We start from the raw sequence: 14,167 nt of genomic DNA, 5'->3' as shown, positions 1-14,167 counted from the left end.
CTTGACTGTGGGAGAAAATACACCAGTAGGCGTAAAAAGGGAACTTGTATAGTGCTTACCCAAAAGGGTAAATTACAAGGAAGTGAAATCATTTTAGTCACTCTATGCTTCACTTACGTAATATCTCAGTTGTGCAACCTGATAAAAAAAACGGGAATTAATTTAAATCATTTAGTCTCACATATACGCTTGAAAAAGACGTATACAATGAGAGGTGTAAATATATGCAGGAGCCGGGTTTCTAGACTCACAGCAGCAGTTTAATATTTCAAGGTGACCCCAGATCTCATTCACAGTTTAACAAACTGGATATAAATATAAAGATAAAATAAAATGATAATGTTTTATCCAATACACCGCAGTGCAAGAATACAATAGAATAATTATAATGTGCTTCTAATGTATGACTGGCATCATTCTTTGGTCTCCTGCCCGACTGTTGCCAATACAAACACACCATACTTTACACATCATCCCCATTATCATTGCACAGTGCCTGCTGACAATGCAGAGAACTGAATCACAGGCTGAATTCCTCCATGAGTCACATGGCATGCTACAAACAGAAAGACTTTTTTTTCTCTCTCTCAAATCTAAATCCCTCAGGCTTTTACACATTCTCTCTTTGTTTTGCCACCACATTCTGCTTGTCTCTTGTCCTTCCGTCTTTGTTCGCTCCCCTCTCTGACTTGCACGACTGGCTTCCTGTTTATGTCAGGCGAGCATCAAGCCAATCAGCTGTGAAGGCTGTGATCCTCCTCGTAGCTATTTACTACCCCGTGGTCTGTTTTAAAAAAAGACTGAAAGCGAGCTGAGCTCTGTGCAGGCTGCTGAGTAAGCAGACACGCAAAGCTCCAATCAGTCTGCAAATGACCTATATACATGTCAACCCTTCTGCTTTTGACAGTGTGCATCTGCCTGTGCATTTTCACTTTATGAAATGTACTCCTGCTCACTGGCTTTATTTGCTTGTGTTTCTCGCGGCGCAGCAGGATCTGCACGCTGACATTTTTAGTTGCCGCTGAGGGCTGGAATGTGCTGGTTTGAAGATAACAAAGCAGCATGAGGCGGCTGCGTGTAAACTTTGGATGAGGTCACGGTCCACCAACACAGCACGCTGCGACATGAGAGGGGATTTTGTTCTGGATTCTCCCTTGGTGGTGTCATACCTTTGCTCTGTCTCTCTCTATTGCCCTGTTTGCTCTGTGTGCACATTCACATTTGCAATTGCAGGTTATCCAAACTGCCAGCCTTCACTGACGTCTGTTATTATATGGCTGGAGTAAAGTGCAGCCTGCATTTGAAAACAACAAGAATAGCAGAGTGTGCAGAGACCTGTTTGTGACGCCAGCTAGTGGAGTTCACAGTGTACTATAAATCTGTTAGACAGGGAGAAAATATAATCAGGGCTTTGCTAGGCCATTTGAGTTCACTGCAGGCATTACATGAGCACTAACGCCTGATTCAACACTGGCTCTGGCAAACATGCCTGACATCCAGTGTTTACACCCCTCAATGAAAGCTGCTAGTCAGACAGACTGATAGCTGGGGTTGGAATTAGATTCAGGAAGTCATGAGATTTCCAGGTGGCTTGGCTTTCCTAGAATTGTTAAGCAGGGATTTTTCAAAGTGTTGCCAACACACATTAAACTAAAGACACCCTTCTGTAAGGAATAACACAGATACGTTTCCTGCACTTAGCACATGCCAACGTGTAAATCCTCCAAACATATACTGAACTATTCTGAGAGGAACATTCAAGCGCAGGGACCTTTTCAGACAGAAAAAGGCTCCATGGTGCCATCATTTGGTACACAGAAACGCATGAATAATGAATTTGTGCTGAACTCCTGCTGAACTCTCTGCACCAGCACCGAGGCAGAGATCTGCACCACATGACATCCAGGCAACACACACTCATGCACCCGGCGACCTCTGCAAAGCTCCAAACATGCGAGGCAGTCTGCTGTGTGAATCATTACACTGTAGTGCACCTGGCTGCAGTCAGAGGAGAGGGGACTTTTCCTCTGATAAACCCTGACAACTGTTGGGAGGCGACGCAGGACGCGGCCAGCCGAAGTGGAAAGATAAATACAAACTGGTGCTGCAGCGGTTAAAGCTCCCGCCCTTTTGGCAGCTGAGGTGTGTGTGTGTGTGTGTGTGTGTGTGTGTGAGTGTGTGTGAGCGGTTCAATGTTTAACCCTTGTGTCAACAGCACACATGTGTCACAACAGCATTCCTGTGAGGCGCAGGTCTTGTGACAGAGCGGTTTCATAATGGCACTCGGGCTGCATTGTTTAGTGGCAGAGAGAAGCAGGTTTGTCTCGGTGCACAGCGACTCGTAGCATGACGAGTTTCATGTTCCTGCACGTCGAGTGTTAATGAGCAGAGAGGCGAGGTAGTGAATAGCCGGGTTAACTAGTTCACACAGCAAACACAGCCGCCTGTTTACCCAGAATAAGCCTCTCTGTCTTCTTCCTCCCTGCTGTAAATGGTTAACTTGGCAACGATCATGTGAGAGCTGGAAAGCTGCTTCTTTTTTTTTCTTTTCAGTTACATGGGAGGTGAACTTTGCTCGTCTTGTTTGTTGGGCAATGGCATTTTTGATCAGAGCGATTTTAATCATGAGGGGAGAAAGCAAGAGCCACGTCACACGCCCTCAGGAAGGAAGACAGAAGTGAAGCTCTGCAAAGATGAACAGAGCAGATGTGTACATGTGAAAATAAAACTGTAGAAGTAGAGGGGAGGGCGCTGGGTCGTCGTCCTTCAGGGCAACCCTGGGTGTAGCTAGACTTGTCAGTCGGTGTGAGACCGTTTCCTCTTCAAGGCTGTCTGGCTCCTCCCTCCCATTGTGTGGCAACGCAGCGTAGGTGAACTTTATCCCTCTCTGGTGAAAGAAAAAGCTTTCAAATGATTTGCATAGAGCAAGATCGAGTTACACATCTGTGGGCCTGCTGAACAATGTGGATCCCATCACCTAACAGAAGGAAGGCTGGGGGGGGATAATCACAACCTTTCATATGTTAAAACAGTTTGAAAACAGCCTCTGCACAAACCTGACACACACACCCAGTGTAACATTACACTCACACACTGAAATGGCACAGATAACATTCACCACACCCAGCTCGACCTGCCCTTTGGACAGGCACTTTTTTTTAGTGCAAACACATGGTGTAAGACGGCTCACTATCAGCTCTGTGCTTGTAGTCGTTACAAATTTGCACAACACAAACACGCGGGTTCATATCACCTTGGGCGTTATCAGGCTCCTTCAAGGGCACCGAACTTTCCCACAGCGCTCTCCCCGCTCCGTCCTTCGGGACTTTGCTGTTGCGTCAAGGCCCTAGTAGTCACCCCATGTGCTTCCCACAGTATTACTGTAGCCTGAGTTCAGCTGAGCCTGTTGTGGTGACTAAACTCCTCACTATGTGCCTGTTAGGAATAATGATCGTATGCATGACAACATCTGTCTTTGTCTGTGTTGCAAAACTAGTTTGTCACTGAAATTCACAGTGTTAAGCAATGTGAGCTTAAGGTCCCAAACAGAAGCTGTCACCACTTTCATTTCAGCAAAAAATAAGAGCTCTAATAGACAAAAACACAGGAATAGAATTGATCTGTCTTCATGGGTAATTCCAATTTATACTGACTTGGATCCTGTTTCTGTAGTTTTGGCTGAAGATTTCACTCAACAGAGCCTGTCGCTTTCTTCACAGAAAAATATAATCTGACTAAAGTAATACTAATAAAAAGGTAATGATTTGTTTTGTAATAGATTCAAATTCAATATACTCATAAAATATGTTACGGATTTACTGTTGTCCTCTTGAATGACGAGTTAATGCTGCTGCAAGGTAAGTAGCTGCTGTCAGAAAACAGCCTTTTATGGGATTTTTCCATCTGTGTCGGTGAGTCTTCTACAGGTCATTGTATTTTCAGCATTGCTCACTACTTTGTGTCCTAGCAAAGACAACAACATCTCAGTTTATTTATAGATTGACACCACATATAGCAGGTCATATGGACAGAGCATTTGAGGAATGTTGAAGTACAAGATCTTTTATACTCACTAAACTTGTCCCTACGCACACTTTGACTGATAATATCACACCATCCCTTATATTATTAGCACTGCCACAGAAATTCTGGACTCCTGAACAATCTTTCCAACTATTTTTTCCTTGTCAGCAGTGGGACCAGGTTTAAGTAATTGCATTTGTGAGTCCAGTATTATCACTGCAGACAGAATTAATGCCCAACACAATGAAAAAAAGGACTCAAGTTGCAATAATATCCTTCAGTGTGTCTTAACTGTCCTTGAATTCACATGCACACGGTTGAACTTGTCATCAGAGCTCTATTTTCTATTTCGGCTCCTCGCAGCAAGCTGTTTTCTGAGACAAGGCTTTGAAGTGGATGAGGGAGGTGAGGCGTCGTGTGCCCAGATGCCCAGACGCTGTGGTTAAGGGGTCTTTATCATGCAGACAGGGGGACGGCACTCAACTCCTGCCCTTCTATCTCTCCCTGCGGCGGGAGGCTGAATGTGACAACCAGTGCTCTCCAGCTGCTCGGGAGCCAGGCCTGTAAAACCACAGGCGGATAATGAATGCCACACCATCGTGACAACTTGCACTTTTATGGAAAAGGGGAGGAAGGACACTTCTGGCACGGACGCTCGCAGTGTACGGAGGAACATCCTCCATAAACCAGACAATCAAAGAGAGGGCAGCGAAGCATCTGAGGAATCTGTGACGGGAACCTCGGCTGATTTATGACCACTACTGAAAAAGGGCTGTTTCCAAGCAAACGCATTTCAAGCTAAATTGTGGGAAAAGAGAAGAAATATCACTTTCCAAATTTAACCACAACATCTGTAAACGATACATTACAGTTGATTATCCCTGATCTTCCCTGCTTCCCTGAACCCAACAAGCCACATGCTATCTATGAACAGTTTCCTCCAAAATGAAGAGGCTTGAGGTTTTCCAATTAGGTCAAACTTTGCTATTCTTGGTTTTTCTTTCCTCCCACAGTCAGGTTATTTGTATTCTATACATCATAGAAATTACTCTGTATATCCTTTTGCTTTCAAGGCAAATGTTACTAGAAAAAGAGCAGCTTTGATCTTCCTCCAAAAGCAACTCTTCTAAATAAAGGAGTTATAAATATGCATGTGCATGCGTTCTTTTAAGGATTATTTACCAAGGTTTTATGCAATTTTAGCTGAAAGAATGAATAAATGCAAAAGGAGCAAAGGCAAATCAGTTAACAGAAAAGAACAGCAGGGATGTGAAAAAGACGCTTGAATATATGACATCCTCTGCATGTGCAAGCTGAGCTCTGAGTGCTGCTTTAACTGCTGCACCAGGAATGTCAGAGTCCATTTTCTAGCAAGGCAGCTCAAAAATAGACAGGAGCTACGGTGATAAATAACCCTACTTTGGGAAAGTTTTATTTTGGCTCAGAGGGAGAGGTTACATAACGCATGAAATACTCTTCATTCTTCACGGTTCAGCTACAGAAAAGGAAAGAAATATAACCTTCGTCAAGGAAAAGAATGCCATTTGTCCAAATATAAACACCCCTCTAACATAGATACACACATTCCCACACTTACTGTACATACACAGTATGTACTACAAACATCCTTATGATGTGTTAAGTCCCTCAGCAGTGTGTGTCATGATCCCTCAAGGTGTAAGAACAAACCAGGTGCACAGAAACTGCTGCAGTGCTACTGTCGGAGTGGCTGTGAGCGATGGCGTCCTTCTGGAAATTACAAATGTGTGTGAGGGGTTATGCAGCAGAATGACTTTTGAACATTTTGTGTGAGTAAGTCGCCAAGCTGAAATGACTTAACAACCATGAGTCAGGCTCCAAACTGCCTTTTAAGGCAATAAATAAGAAATCTTTGACACCAGCATGGCCACATAACCTCAAATATACAAATGCTAAAGGTGCATTGTGGTTTAGTGAGTTGGAGTTATGTGCAGATATACAAAAAAAAAAGGCCAGTGAAAGGTTGTTTACATCAGCGTCTGCTTGTGACTGAAAATATATGGGGGTTTCCGCTGGACAGGGAGTGATGTCATCAGCTCACGATGCATGCGAGTCTGCTTAAGCGAAGCATTACAGAAGCAAAGTTCAGGTCTTTCTGGTCCCTGCTGCCAAAACTGAATCTGCCCTACAAGCCACCGAAACTACCTGCTGTTTAAAAATGGATATGAAAACAATGCTGTTCATTTACATTCTTCTGCAGGGATTTTTTTCTTGCCTCCACTTTCCCCTCTCAGCCCTTTTTGCTATTTACCGAGTCGTCCGTCCCCTGACAAGCCCGGCAGATTAAGGGGATATGTTACCATCTTGTTTTTTTTCTAAATGGATACACATGTGGCACATCTGGGTCCAAGCCTGACTCATTACTCACTTTTTTTTTTTTTTTTTAATGTTCCATTCTCTGCAGCCATGGCAACTGCTGCATGTTTGGCAGAAAAGCTTTTGAAGGCAGTGGAAAAAGAGAGAGGGAGAGAGAGAGAGAGAGAGAGAGCCCAGGGAGGGAGCATAAAGGGAGAGAGAGAGGAGGGAGGGAGGGAGGGAGGGAGAGCTCTCAGTAGTTGGCCTACATCCAGTGTAATCATGCCATGGAGCTGAAATGAGGCCTTTGGCAGCACACCAGGTTTCTGAGAACAAAGATGTGAGCTTCTAATGTTGGCGGTGGGGCCTGCTTGGCATCCTTTGCCATTTCCCAGCAGCCCTTGCCTTGGCTGAGTGCCAGCGCTCCCCTCTCCTCCCCTCCTCCCCCATCCTCCTCCCCCCACCCCCTTCCCCTGCTGGGACTGTAAAGAGGATCAGAATAAAGAGAGAGACTTGTTTTTCACTCGCCTCTTGCTCTGGCCCAATGACATCACCTCTGCAGCCTCCAGCCCCCAGATTCCAGCCGCCCAGCACATTTTTCCCTTTCGCCGCCGACCCTCCATTTTATTTGAATTCCACCATTTTATACCTATATCAAAGCTGACTCCTTAGGATGCCTCATTTTTGTTTTTGTTTGAAATTGCGATTTATAGTCCCCGCATAATTTCACCGGATGCGGAATCAGAATATCAATAAAACATATTCAGACTAACATCTCACTGAAAAACAGGAAGTGGCTAATGAGGCAGATGGATGCTCATTATCTTTCAGAGCTCACCAAATTTTTTATCTGAGCTCTAATCCTTGCAGTGCAAAACTGTGGCTAAAAATAGCACCGTAAACAGGATATATATGGTAGTTGGGGTACTGTGATAATCTCCATGGTTACCTCTCCCTGTTACAAATGCAGGAACTCTGTAACTCATCGGTCCTTACATTTACTCTCCGTATATATTCCAGCCTTTACTGCTTCTCTGTAGCTATTAATCTCCAAGTCGAGTCACTGTTTAACGTCACTAATGTGCTCTCACTGTCCTGTTGTAACCTCCTTTTTGTGTTGGTGCAACATGTTACAGTGTAGTTTGATGCTCGCCTCAGCAGTTGAGCTACAAAGATTATATAACATAAATGTTGGTGGGGAGAAATGCAGAAAAAAGACATGGAAAAACATCCAGTGCTGTGCTCCGCTTAGGCAGAAAAACTTCACAGAGAATTTGTAATGATTCGCCTCCATGAATAAAAGATGGCCAATATAAAATTGAACAGGCTCAGAAAGCAATAAAACAAAAATAACGTCATCTCATCAGGTCCGTGATGCTGTCACATGCTGGGTATTCCCCTGGCCGTCACCTACATCTCACGCTTTATTTAGCTGCTTTACGTCTCAATTTACATACAGCACAAGAAAAAAGAGAAGTTCAACATTTGCTTTATACAGCTCCTCCATCTGGTTTAGTGGCGAGACTCAAATGAGACGGCCACCACCCGGGTCACACTGTGGTGATTTTACTGTATACATGGTTCATATTGCCAATCAGAGCCATCTGTGCATGTCTGGCTTCCTCTCAGACCTTTGTTGCCTCTGCTCTGTAGCCACAGCAGCATTTCTTTTAATTCTCTTTTATTTTAAATCAGTGGATCTTCTTATTATAGAATCAGGTCATTTAGGATTTAATTGAATCTCAGCATGCCTCCGTCTTGCATAATAGCTGTTTGGCCGTGCAGCTATTTTCTTGCACAAACATCGACTGAGTGGAAACCAAAGGGATCAAAGCATTAGGCAACTGTTTCCCACCAATCTCAAGGAAAGAATTTGTTTAGTTTGCCCCCTCGCAACAGTCATTTCCTAACCGTGTCATAAAGCCTAACAGCACTTCCTAGTGTTGTTCAACTCAACAAGGACTGAGGTTTGAGAGAAAGCGGCGATGGGAAAACAACGTGCTAATACAGTAGTTTACAGTCAGGGCACTGGACCTTGTGACGTCCGTAAAGGCTGGAAGGGGAAATATCATTGTGTAGCACTTTCAGTTGATGCTCATTCATACAAAATCATATGGTGGTAACAGATCAGCTACATAAGTGGCTTATTTTGTTGATGGAAACCCTTTGAAGGGGAAAAAAAAAAGAACGCCTCATGCCACAGTGCACGATCATGGCCGCAGGCAGGGAGCCAAATGGCCTGATGTTCCGTAGATGGGTGAGGCGGATGAGGGTACGTGACTAAACATCTTGCTTCCTCTTTCCAACGTCACATGGACTTGCACAAACATATCCTGCTTTGTGTCTGCAGGTTTCAGACGCATTGCCTCACCCAAAGCCTGAGGCGAAGCTGCAATGAGTTGGAATGAGCCCAGATGAGAGGGAGGAATCTGAACTTCTGGGACACTCCTCCAGTTCAAACCTACACTTTTACTTCAGGGGATTTTGGCTGGGCTTCTGGTATATGAGCTGTTTCTAGTAATGTCCCCCCCCCCCTCCCCCCACTTCACGTAATAATAATAATAATAATAATAATAATAATAATAATAATAATAATAATAATAATATTAATAATAATAAAAATACCCACACAGCCAACACACAGTTTAAGCCATTAATCTCTAAAAAAAAATCTTTTCACTGTTAACTAGTCTGGGTAGCTGATTCATCCGAGTGTAATTTCATTTAGTGGTGACAGATTTGGACGATTCATTGCATGAGAATAAAATGTGGGCAGAGCTATACTCATGCTGTAACCCCAATCCATTCAAGTTTACAACACACTGGCTGGAAATCCCCACCTCATGACAGAGCTTCCTGGTTACTGGCTAATGGAGGCGCCTTTTTCTTTTCTGTCTTTTCTTTCTTTCTTTTTATATAAACACGCCAGGAAAATATTATCTAACCCTCGCAGAGAGCCTGGGTCAGTACATTTTGAATTCATGCTGACACAAAAAAAAATGAGCAGTGGAGGAAAAATGTGGGCTGTAAAAAAAATCCTTCTATTAATCCTAAAATATGCCCTATAAATGCTGCCCTTGTGCTGCTGCTGTTTAGAATAATAAAACAGGAGAATTGCAGTTAAGCATGCAAGTGTGCAAGAGAAGAAATGTTGCAGCACATATAATTTTTTTAAGCTTCTATATGTGTATAATCTAAGAATTGCCATTGGATTAGAGGTGTTGTTTTTCCTTGGGTAGACCCACCTCATTCATTGCACAGCAGTAGTAGTAGCAGCTCATTGCGTCGAGGCTGTGTGCATTGAGAAAAACAAGCTGCAGCGCGTTTTTCAGCCTGAATTTAGGACAAAGCAGCAGCAGCAGCAAGCAGGAGAATGAAAGTTACAGCCACAAAAAACAACATCCTCTCTCGTCGCATGCAGGCTGGAATCGGTGATATTTCGAAGCAGATTCGGCGTTGAGAATAATAATAATAATAATAATAATAATAATAATAATAATAATAATAATAATAATAATAATAATAATAATAAGACGGAGCTGTGGGTTATTCCCTTCGAGTCGGAGGCGGTGGTGTTGTGAGGCTGAGCTGTTTTTTTTTTCTTTTTTGGCAGAGGCTCAAGTGATTAAATTAAAATAATAGACGTAAAAAAAAAATTAGCGAGAGAGAGAAAGAAAGCAGTGAGTGACAGAGGCTGCAGTAAAGCGGGGGGAGGTTGGGGGGGTCTGTCGAAGAAATCAAGTCAATAGAAACTGAAGTGGAAGCAGGCGTTTAGAGCTCCGTGGTGACGTCGCTGCTCCACATTGAGCCAGTAGTAGAGAGTCAGAGATAGACAGAGGAGCGCCGGAGTAAAGTACACACCGACATGAACTTCTCCCTCTAAAACTTCAACCGTGTTGCTCGAAAAGTCAGGAGAGGACGAGTTTACAGGGTTTTCTTCATCCCCTCCTTCTCCACCACCACCGCCACCACCGTAAGGAACTTGCTCTTTATTCTTTTTTTTCCTTTTCTTCTTTACACGGAGCTCAGAGGGGGGGAAATAATAACAAGAAAACGGAGGACAAGAAGGCGCATTTTGGGGTTTTACTTTTCCAAGGGGGGTCGACGACCAGCGCTATGTCGTCCGCGGCGGTCGCTGCTTCTTCCAGGAGGCAGTCGTGTTATTTATGCGACTTGCCCCGCATGCCTTGGGCCATGATCTGGGATTTTACCGAGCCCGTCTGCAGGGGATGTGTCAACTACGAAGGAGCAGACCGCATTGAGTTTGTCATCGAGACGGCCCGGCAGCTCAAGAGGGCTCACGGGTTTCAGGAGGGCAGGTCTCCCGGGCCGGGGAAGTCGCAGCTCTCCGGGAAGGAGATCCAGGCGATCAACCACGCTGCGGCGGCGGGAGACCCCGGATCCCGGCCGCCGCAGCCGCTGGACCGCTACCCGCTCTCCTCCGACCGCCCGCCCCGGCTGGGTCCAGAGTACCAGCCCGGCAGGCAGGCGAACGGCATCCCGGTCCCTAACGGATTTCCTAAACCCGACGAGCCGCCAGAGCTGAACCGCCAGAGCCCCAACCCGCGCAGGAACAACGCGGTGCCCCCGAATCTAGTGCCTTTGGTTAACGGGAACATGCCCCCGGTGCACGCCGTCAACGGCAGACCGGGCCAGATGGGGCTTCCCTCCGCACTGGCGGCCGGTAGTCCCGCCGACCTGGGCAAGAGACCCGCCTCGGTCTCCAGCACCGAGCACGACAGAGAGGTGAAGGAGAAGCACAGACCGGACAGCCTCACGCCGGAGATCTCGGAGAGCCACAAAAACAGGGCAGACCCGGAGTGGATGGGCAAAGGCAAGACGGTCAGGGACCTGATGGCTCTGCACACTTTCGACAGCAGGTTCAAGAAGGACCATGCGGCCATGCAACAAAGGGTTATGGGCTACGAGGCCAGCGCCACGGCTTCCAAGTCAGGTAGGCACCCGTCACTGCCTCAATATTTAGCTCATATTGTGCAGTTTTCATCTTTTTTTTTATCACATTCATCGACCTGTTTGGGCTGTGGGGTGGGTTAGTGATGAGCAAATGATAAACCGTGTACAGTGTCTGCACATTTAAAGCTGCATGGATGCATTTTCTTTGCTCCTTTGCTGTGTTTGTTATTGTTTTGTAGCCTGTGGTGCAGCACAGAACAGCCAAAAAAAAATTAAAAAAATGCACGTCTCCCTTCCTCCAGTGTAATTGTTGTCGCTCGTGTGAGCTGTGCAACTCAACTCTCGTGTTTAACCCTTTCCCACCTCCAGACAGAGGCAAACACCCCCGGAGCATGAAGAGAAAAGCGTCGCCTGAACCAGAGGGAGAGGGGACAGCTGCCAAGCTCAATGGAGACGCACAGCAGTGGTTACCACCGCCTACTGACGGACTCAAAATGCCTCCGGTCCCCCCGCCAAGCTTCGCCTCTCCCCCTTCCACAATATCCCCCCACTCCCGCACCACCCCACCTGAGGCCGCCCAGAACGGCCAGTCCCCCATGGCGGCGCTCATCATGGCGGCGGACAACGCAGGTGGGAACAGCTCCCCCAAGGACGCCAACCAGGTCCACTCCACCACCCGCAGGAACAGCAGCAGCCCCCTGTCGCCGTCCTCCATGAACCAGAGGCGGCTGGCGCAGAGAGAGGCGTCTGGTGCAGGTACCCCCCATGTGCCAGGCATGGACCAAGTGCACCCCCAAAGCATTCCGGACTCCTCGGTACCCGGCAGCATACCTCTGTGCTGCACGCTGTGCCACGAGCGTTTGGAGGACACGCACTTTGTTCAGTGCCCGTCTGTGCCCTCGCACAAGTTCTGCTTCCCCTGCTCGAGGGAAAGCATAAAGCAACAAGGTGCCACGGGTGAAGTGTACTGTCCAAGTGGAGAGAAATGTCCCCTGGTTGGCTCGAACGTACCGTGGGCTTTCATGCAAGGAGAAATCGCCACCATCCTTGCAGGAGATGTGAAAGTAAAAAAGGAGAGGGACCCTTGATTTTGTCTGAACACTTCTTTGGGGAGGGGAAGCAAAAAATATGAGTATAAATATATAAATATCACATACATACCATTCAAACAAACTAACGGACTTGTACATATTGGACCCAAGGGAAGAGTATACTTCGTAAACATGGTTGTATAATTTTTGATTTTTGAATACATTGTGTTTCTATATTTTTGAAGATAAAGGTATGTACTCATTATAATGAACTACGTTCCTCTTTGTTGATGTTTAACAAAATTCTTGATGTACTTCTAGGTCTGGTGGCAGTTCCTGTTTAACGTAGAATGTGACTAATGCTACTCTACGAGCACTTGGCAAAACTAAAATGCTTTTAGCTGTACTTGTATGCACTTGTTTAAAAATTGCCAAATACAATTTCTGATCTTGTATGAACTTATTGTCTGAGCTTGCTTCATTTGAGTGAATAAGCTGCACAGGGCTGTGGACAGATGATGAGATAGGGGCTCTCAGCTTGTTGTGACGGCTCATGAGACTTGATTTACGCAGCACAACACAAGTAGGCTACTGTTTCAAGCTGCAGGGCGGCAGCCTCTTCTACACACATGCCTTTCTTGATTCATGGAAAAGCTTGGCTGGATTAAAAACAAACGACAACAACAAAAAACTAGACACATTTTCCCAACTTTGCTCCAGTTTGCATCACTGTAACTGGCTGCAGCGTTACAGAAATAGGTGCCAAGTCATGTTCAGTCAGCTGGAATCTGTTGAGTCAGTAATGAGAAAGTGCATGAATGTCTACGTGATACCATCGTGCAACCACGTTGTGTAACCACAAATTTTGCTGAAATTAACCACTCTGAAGAACATTCTTGGCTTTTACAGTGGTGCCACATATTTTCAAGCTTGAATGCAAATTGTGTTTCATAGTATAAAGATATTTGGGTGTTTTGTTTTTTTTTTAAATTTTAGACAATACCTGTCGTCAGGTACTTTTGATTTCACCCAGCAGTTGACAAATTCTGAATAAAACCGCTACAAATTAAGTCCAAGCATGGATTAGGCACATTAGCACTGCAGCAACACCCGTATTTGCTCCCACTTTGAGCATTTCGTGTGGTTTCATTGTGCCACGCTGACGCCAGCTATCAATGCAACACGCTTCCACACGCTAAGAAGAGATTTTCCTCCTCAGTGTGACTGTGGGTCCTATCAGCGTAAACATGTTGCTGCCTTACATACCAACCTGGCTCTGTATCTCTTCAAATGCAAATTTAACTGTTGCAGATTCATGACAGCGTGGCCATAAAAACAGCAATTCTGTCTCCGTAATGGCAACTAGGCAGCCAGACTCATCTCTACAAGCACTGAGCGGCTTATGGGGGTCGTTAAGTGACAAACTGCAGTTACTGTGTCTGCAAGGGAGAAAGCAATCTTCAGGCTGTTTTTGCTCTCTCAGACAAAGAAACTCTCACTCCCATGAAGCTGACACTGCACCAAACGGACCCTTACGCTGGAGGATGATGTCTAGAGGAGAGGAGGACTTGGTGTAGTAGGCAGTTGCGTAATTATTTCGAGGCGTAATCTGCTTCTTACAAAACAAAGCACATTCTTTTTTAATTTTTTGCAATCAGGCCCCCAAAGAGCTCTTACACTTTTGCTTTATTGTGTTTCTAATGTATTTCTGGAAAGCAGTGATTGGACACTCCTTAATAAGCTTCATGGCGTTCTGATTAACTGATTGATTCATGATGTTGAATGAAAACATAGCCTTTGCACCTCACTATTTTGCCAACTAAGAAGGGCAGGGTATAATTATCGTCCCCGAACTGAGAAGACTA

General features: G+C 45.4%; 2 protein-coding genes across 2 annotated transcripts in view; both read left to right on the top strand.

Moving 5' to 3' along the window:
• tomm20a (translocase of outer mitochondrial membrane 20) overlaps window positions 1–10,568 on the top strand; it is a 29,135-nt gene extending 18,567 nt beyond the window's left edge. The window contains exon 5 of the mRNA XM_055018493.1: window positions 8,708–10,568. Within this exon, the coding sequence (XP_054874468.1) occupies window positions 8,708–8,755 (48 nt within the window). The 3' untranslated portion in view covers window positions 8,756–10,568. The remainder of the gene's footprint in view (window positions 1–8,707) is intronic.
• On the top strand, window positions 10,474–12,761 carry irf2bp2a (interferon regulatory factor 2 binding protein 2a). The gene is made up of 2 exons (XM_023278035.3): window positions 10,474–11,311; window positions 11,641–12,761. Exons 1-2 carry the CDS (start codon window positions 10,474–10,476, stop codon window positions 12,357–12,359), a joined length of 1,557 nt encoding a protein of 518 aa, XP_023133803.1. The 3' UTR covers window positions 12,360–12,761.
• Window positions 12,762–14,167: the final 1,406 nt, after the last annotated feature.

Source organism: Amphiprion ocellaris, chromosome 16 (genome assembly GCF_022539595.1).
Source record: "Amphiprion ocellaris isolate individual 3 ecotype Okinawa chromosome 16, ASM2253959v1, whole genome shotgun sequence".
Classification (NCBI taxonomy): Eukaryota; Metazoa; Chordata; class Actinopteri; family Pomacentridae; genus Amphiprion; species Amphiprion ocellaris.
This window is presented reverse-complemented; position numbering and strand designations above follow the sequence as displayed.

Excerpts from the sequence above, each read along its gene's own strand:
- irf2bp2a (XM_023278035.3), top strand. The coding sequence starts at position 10,474 with ATGTCGTCCGCGGCGGTCGCTGCTTCTTCCAGGAGGCAGTCGTGTTAT. Across the intron at positions 11,312-11,640 it reads CGCCACGGCTTCCAAGTCAG|ACAGAGGCAAACACCCCCGG; the intron begins GTAGGCACCCGT and ends TCCCACCTCCAG.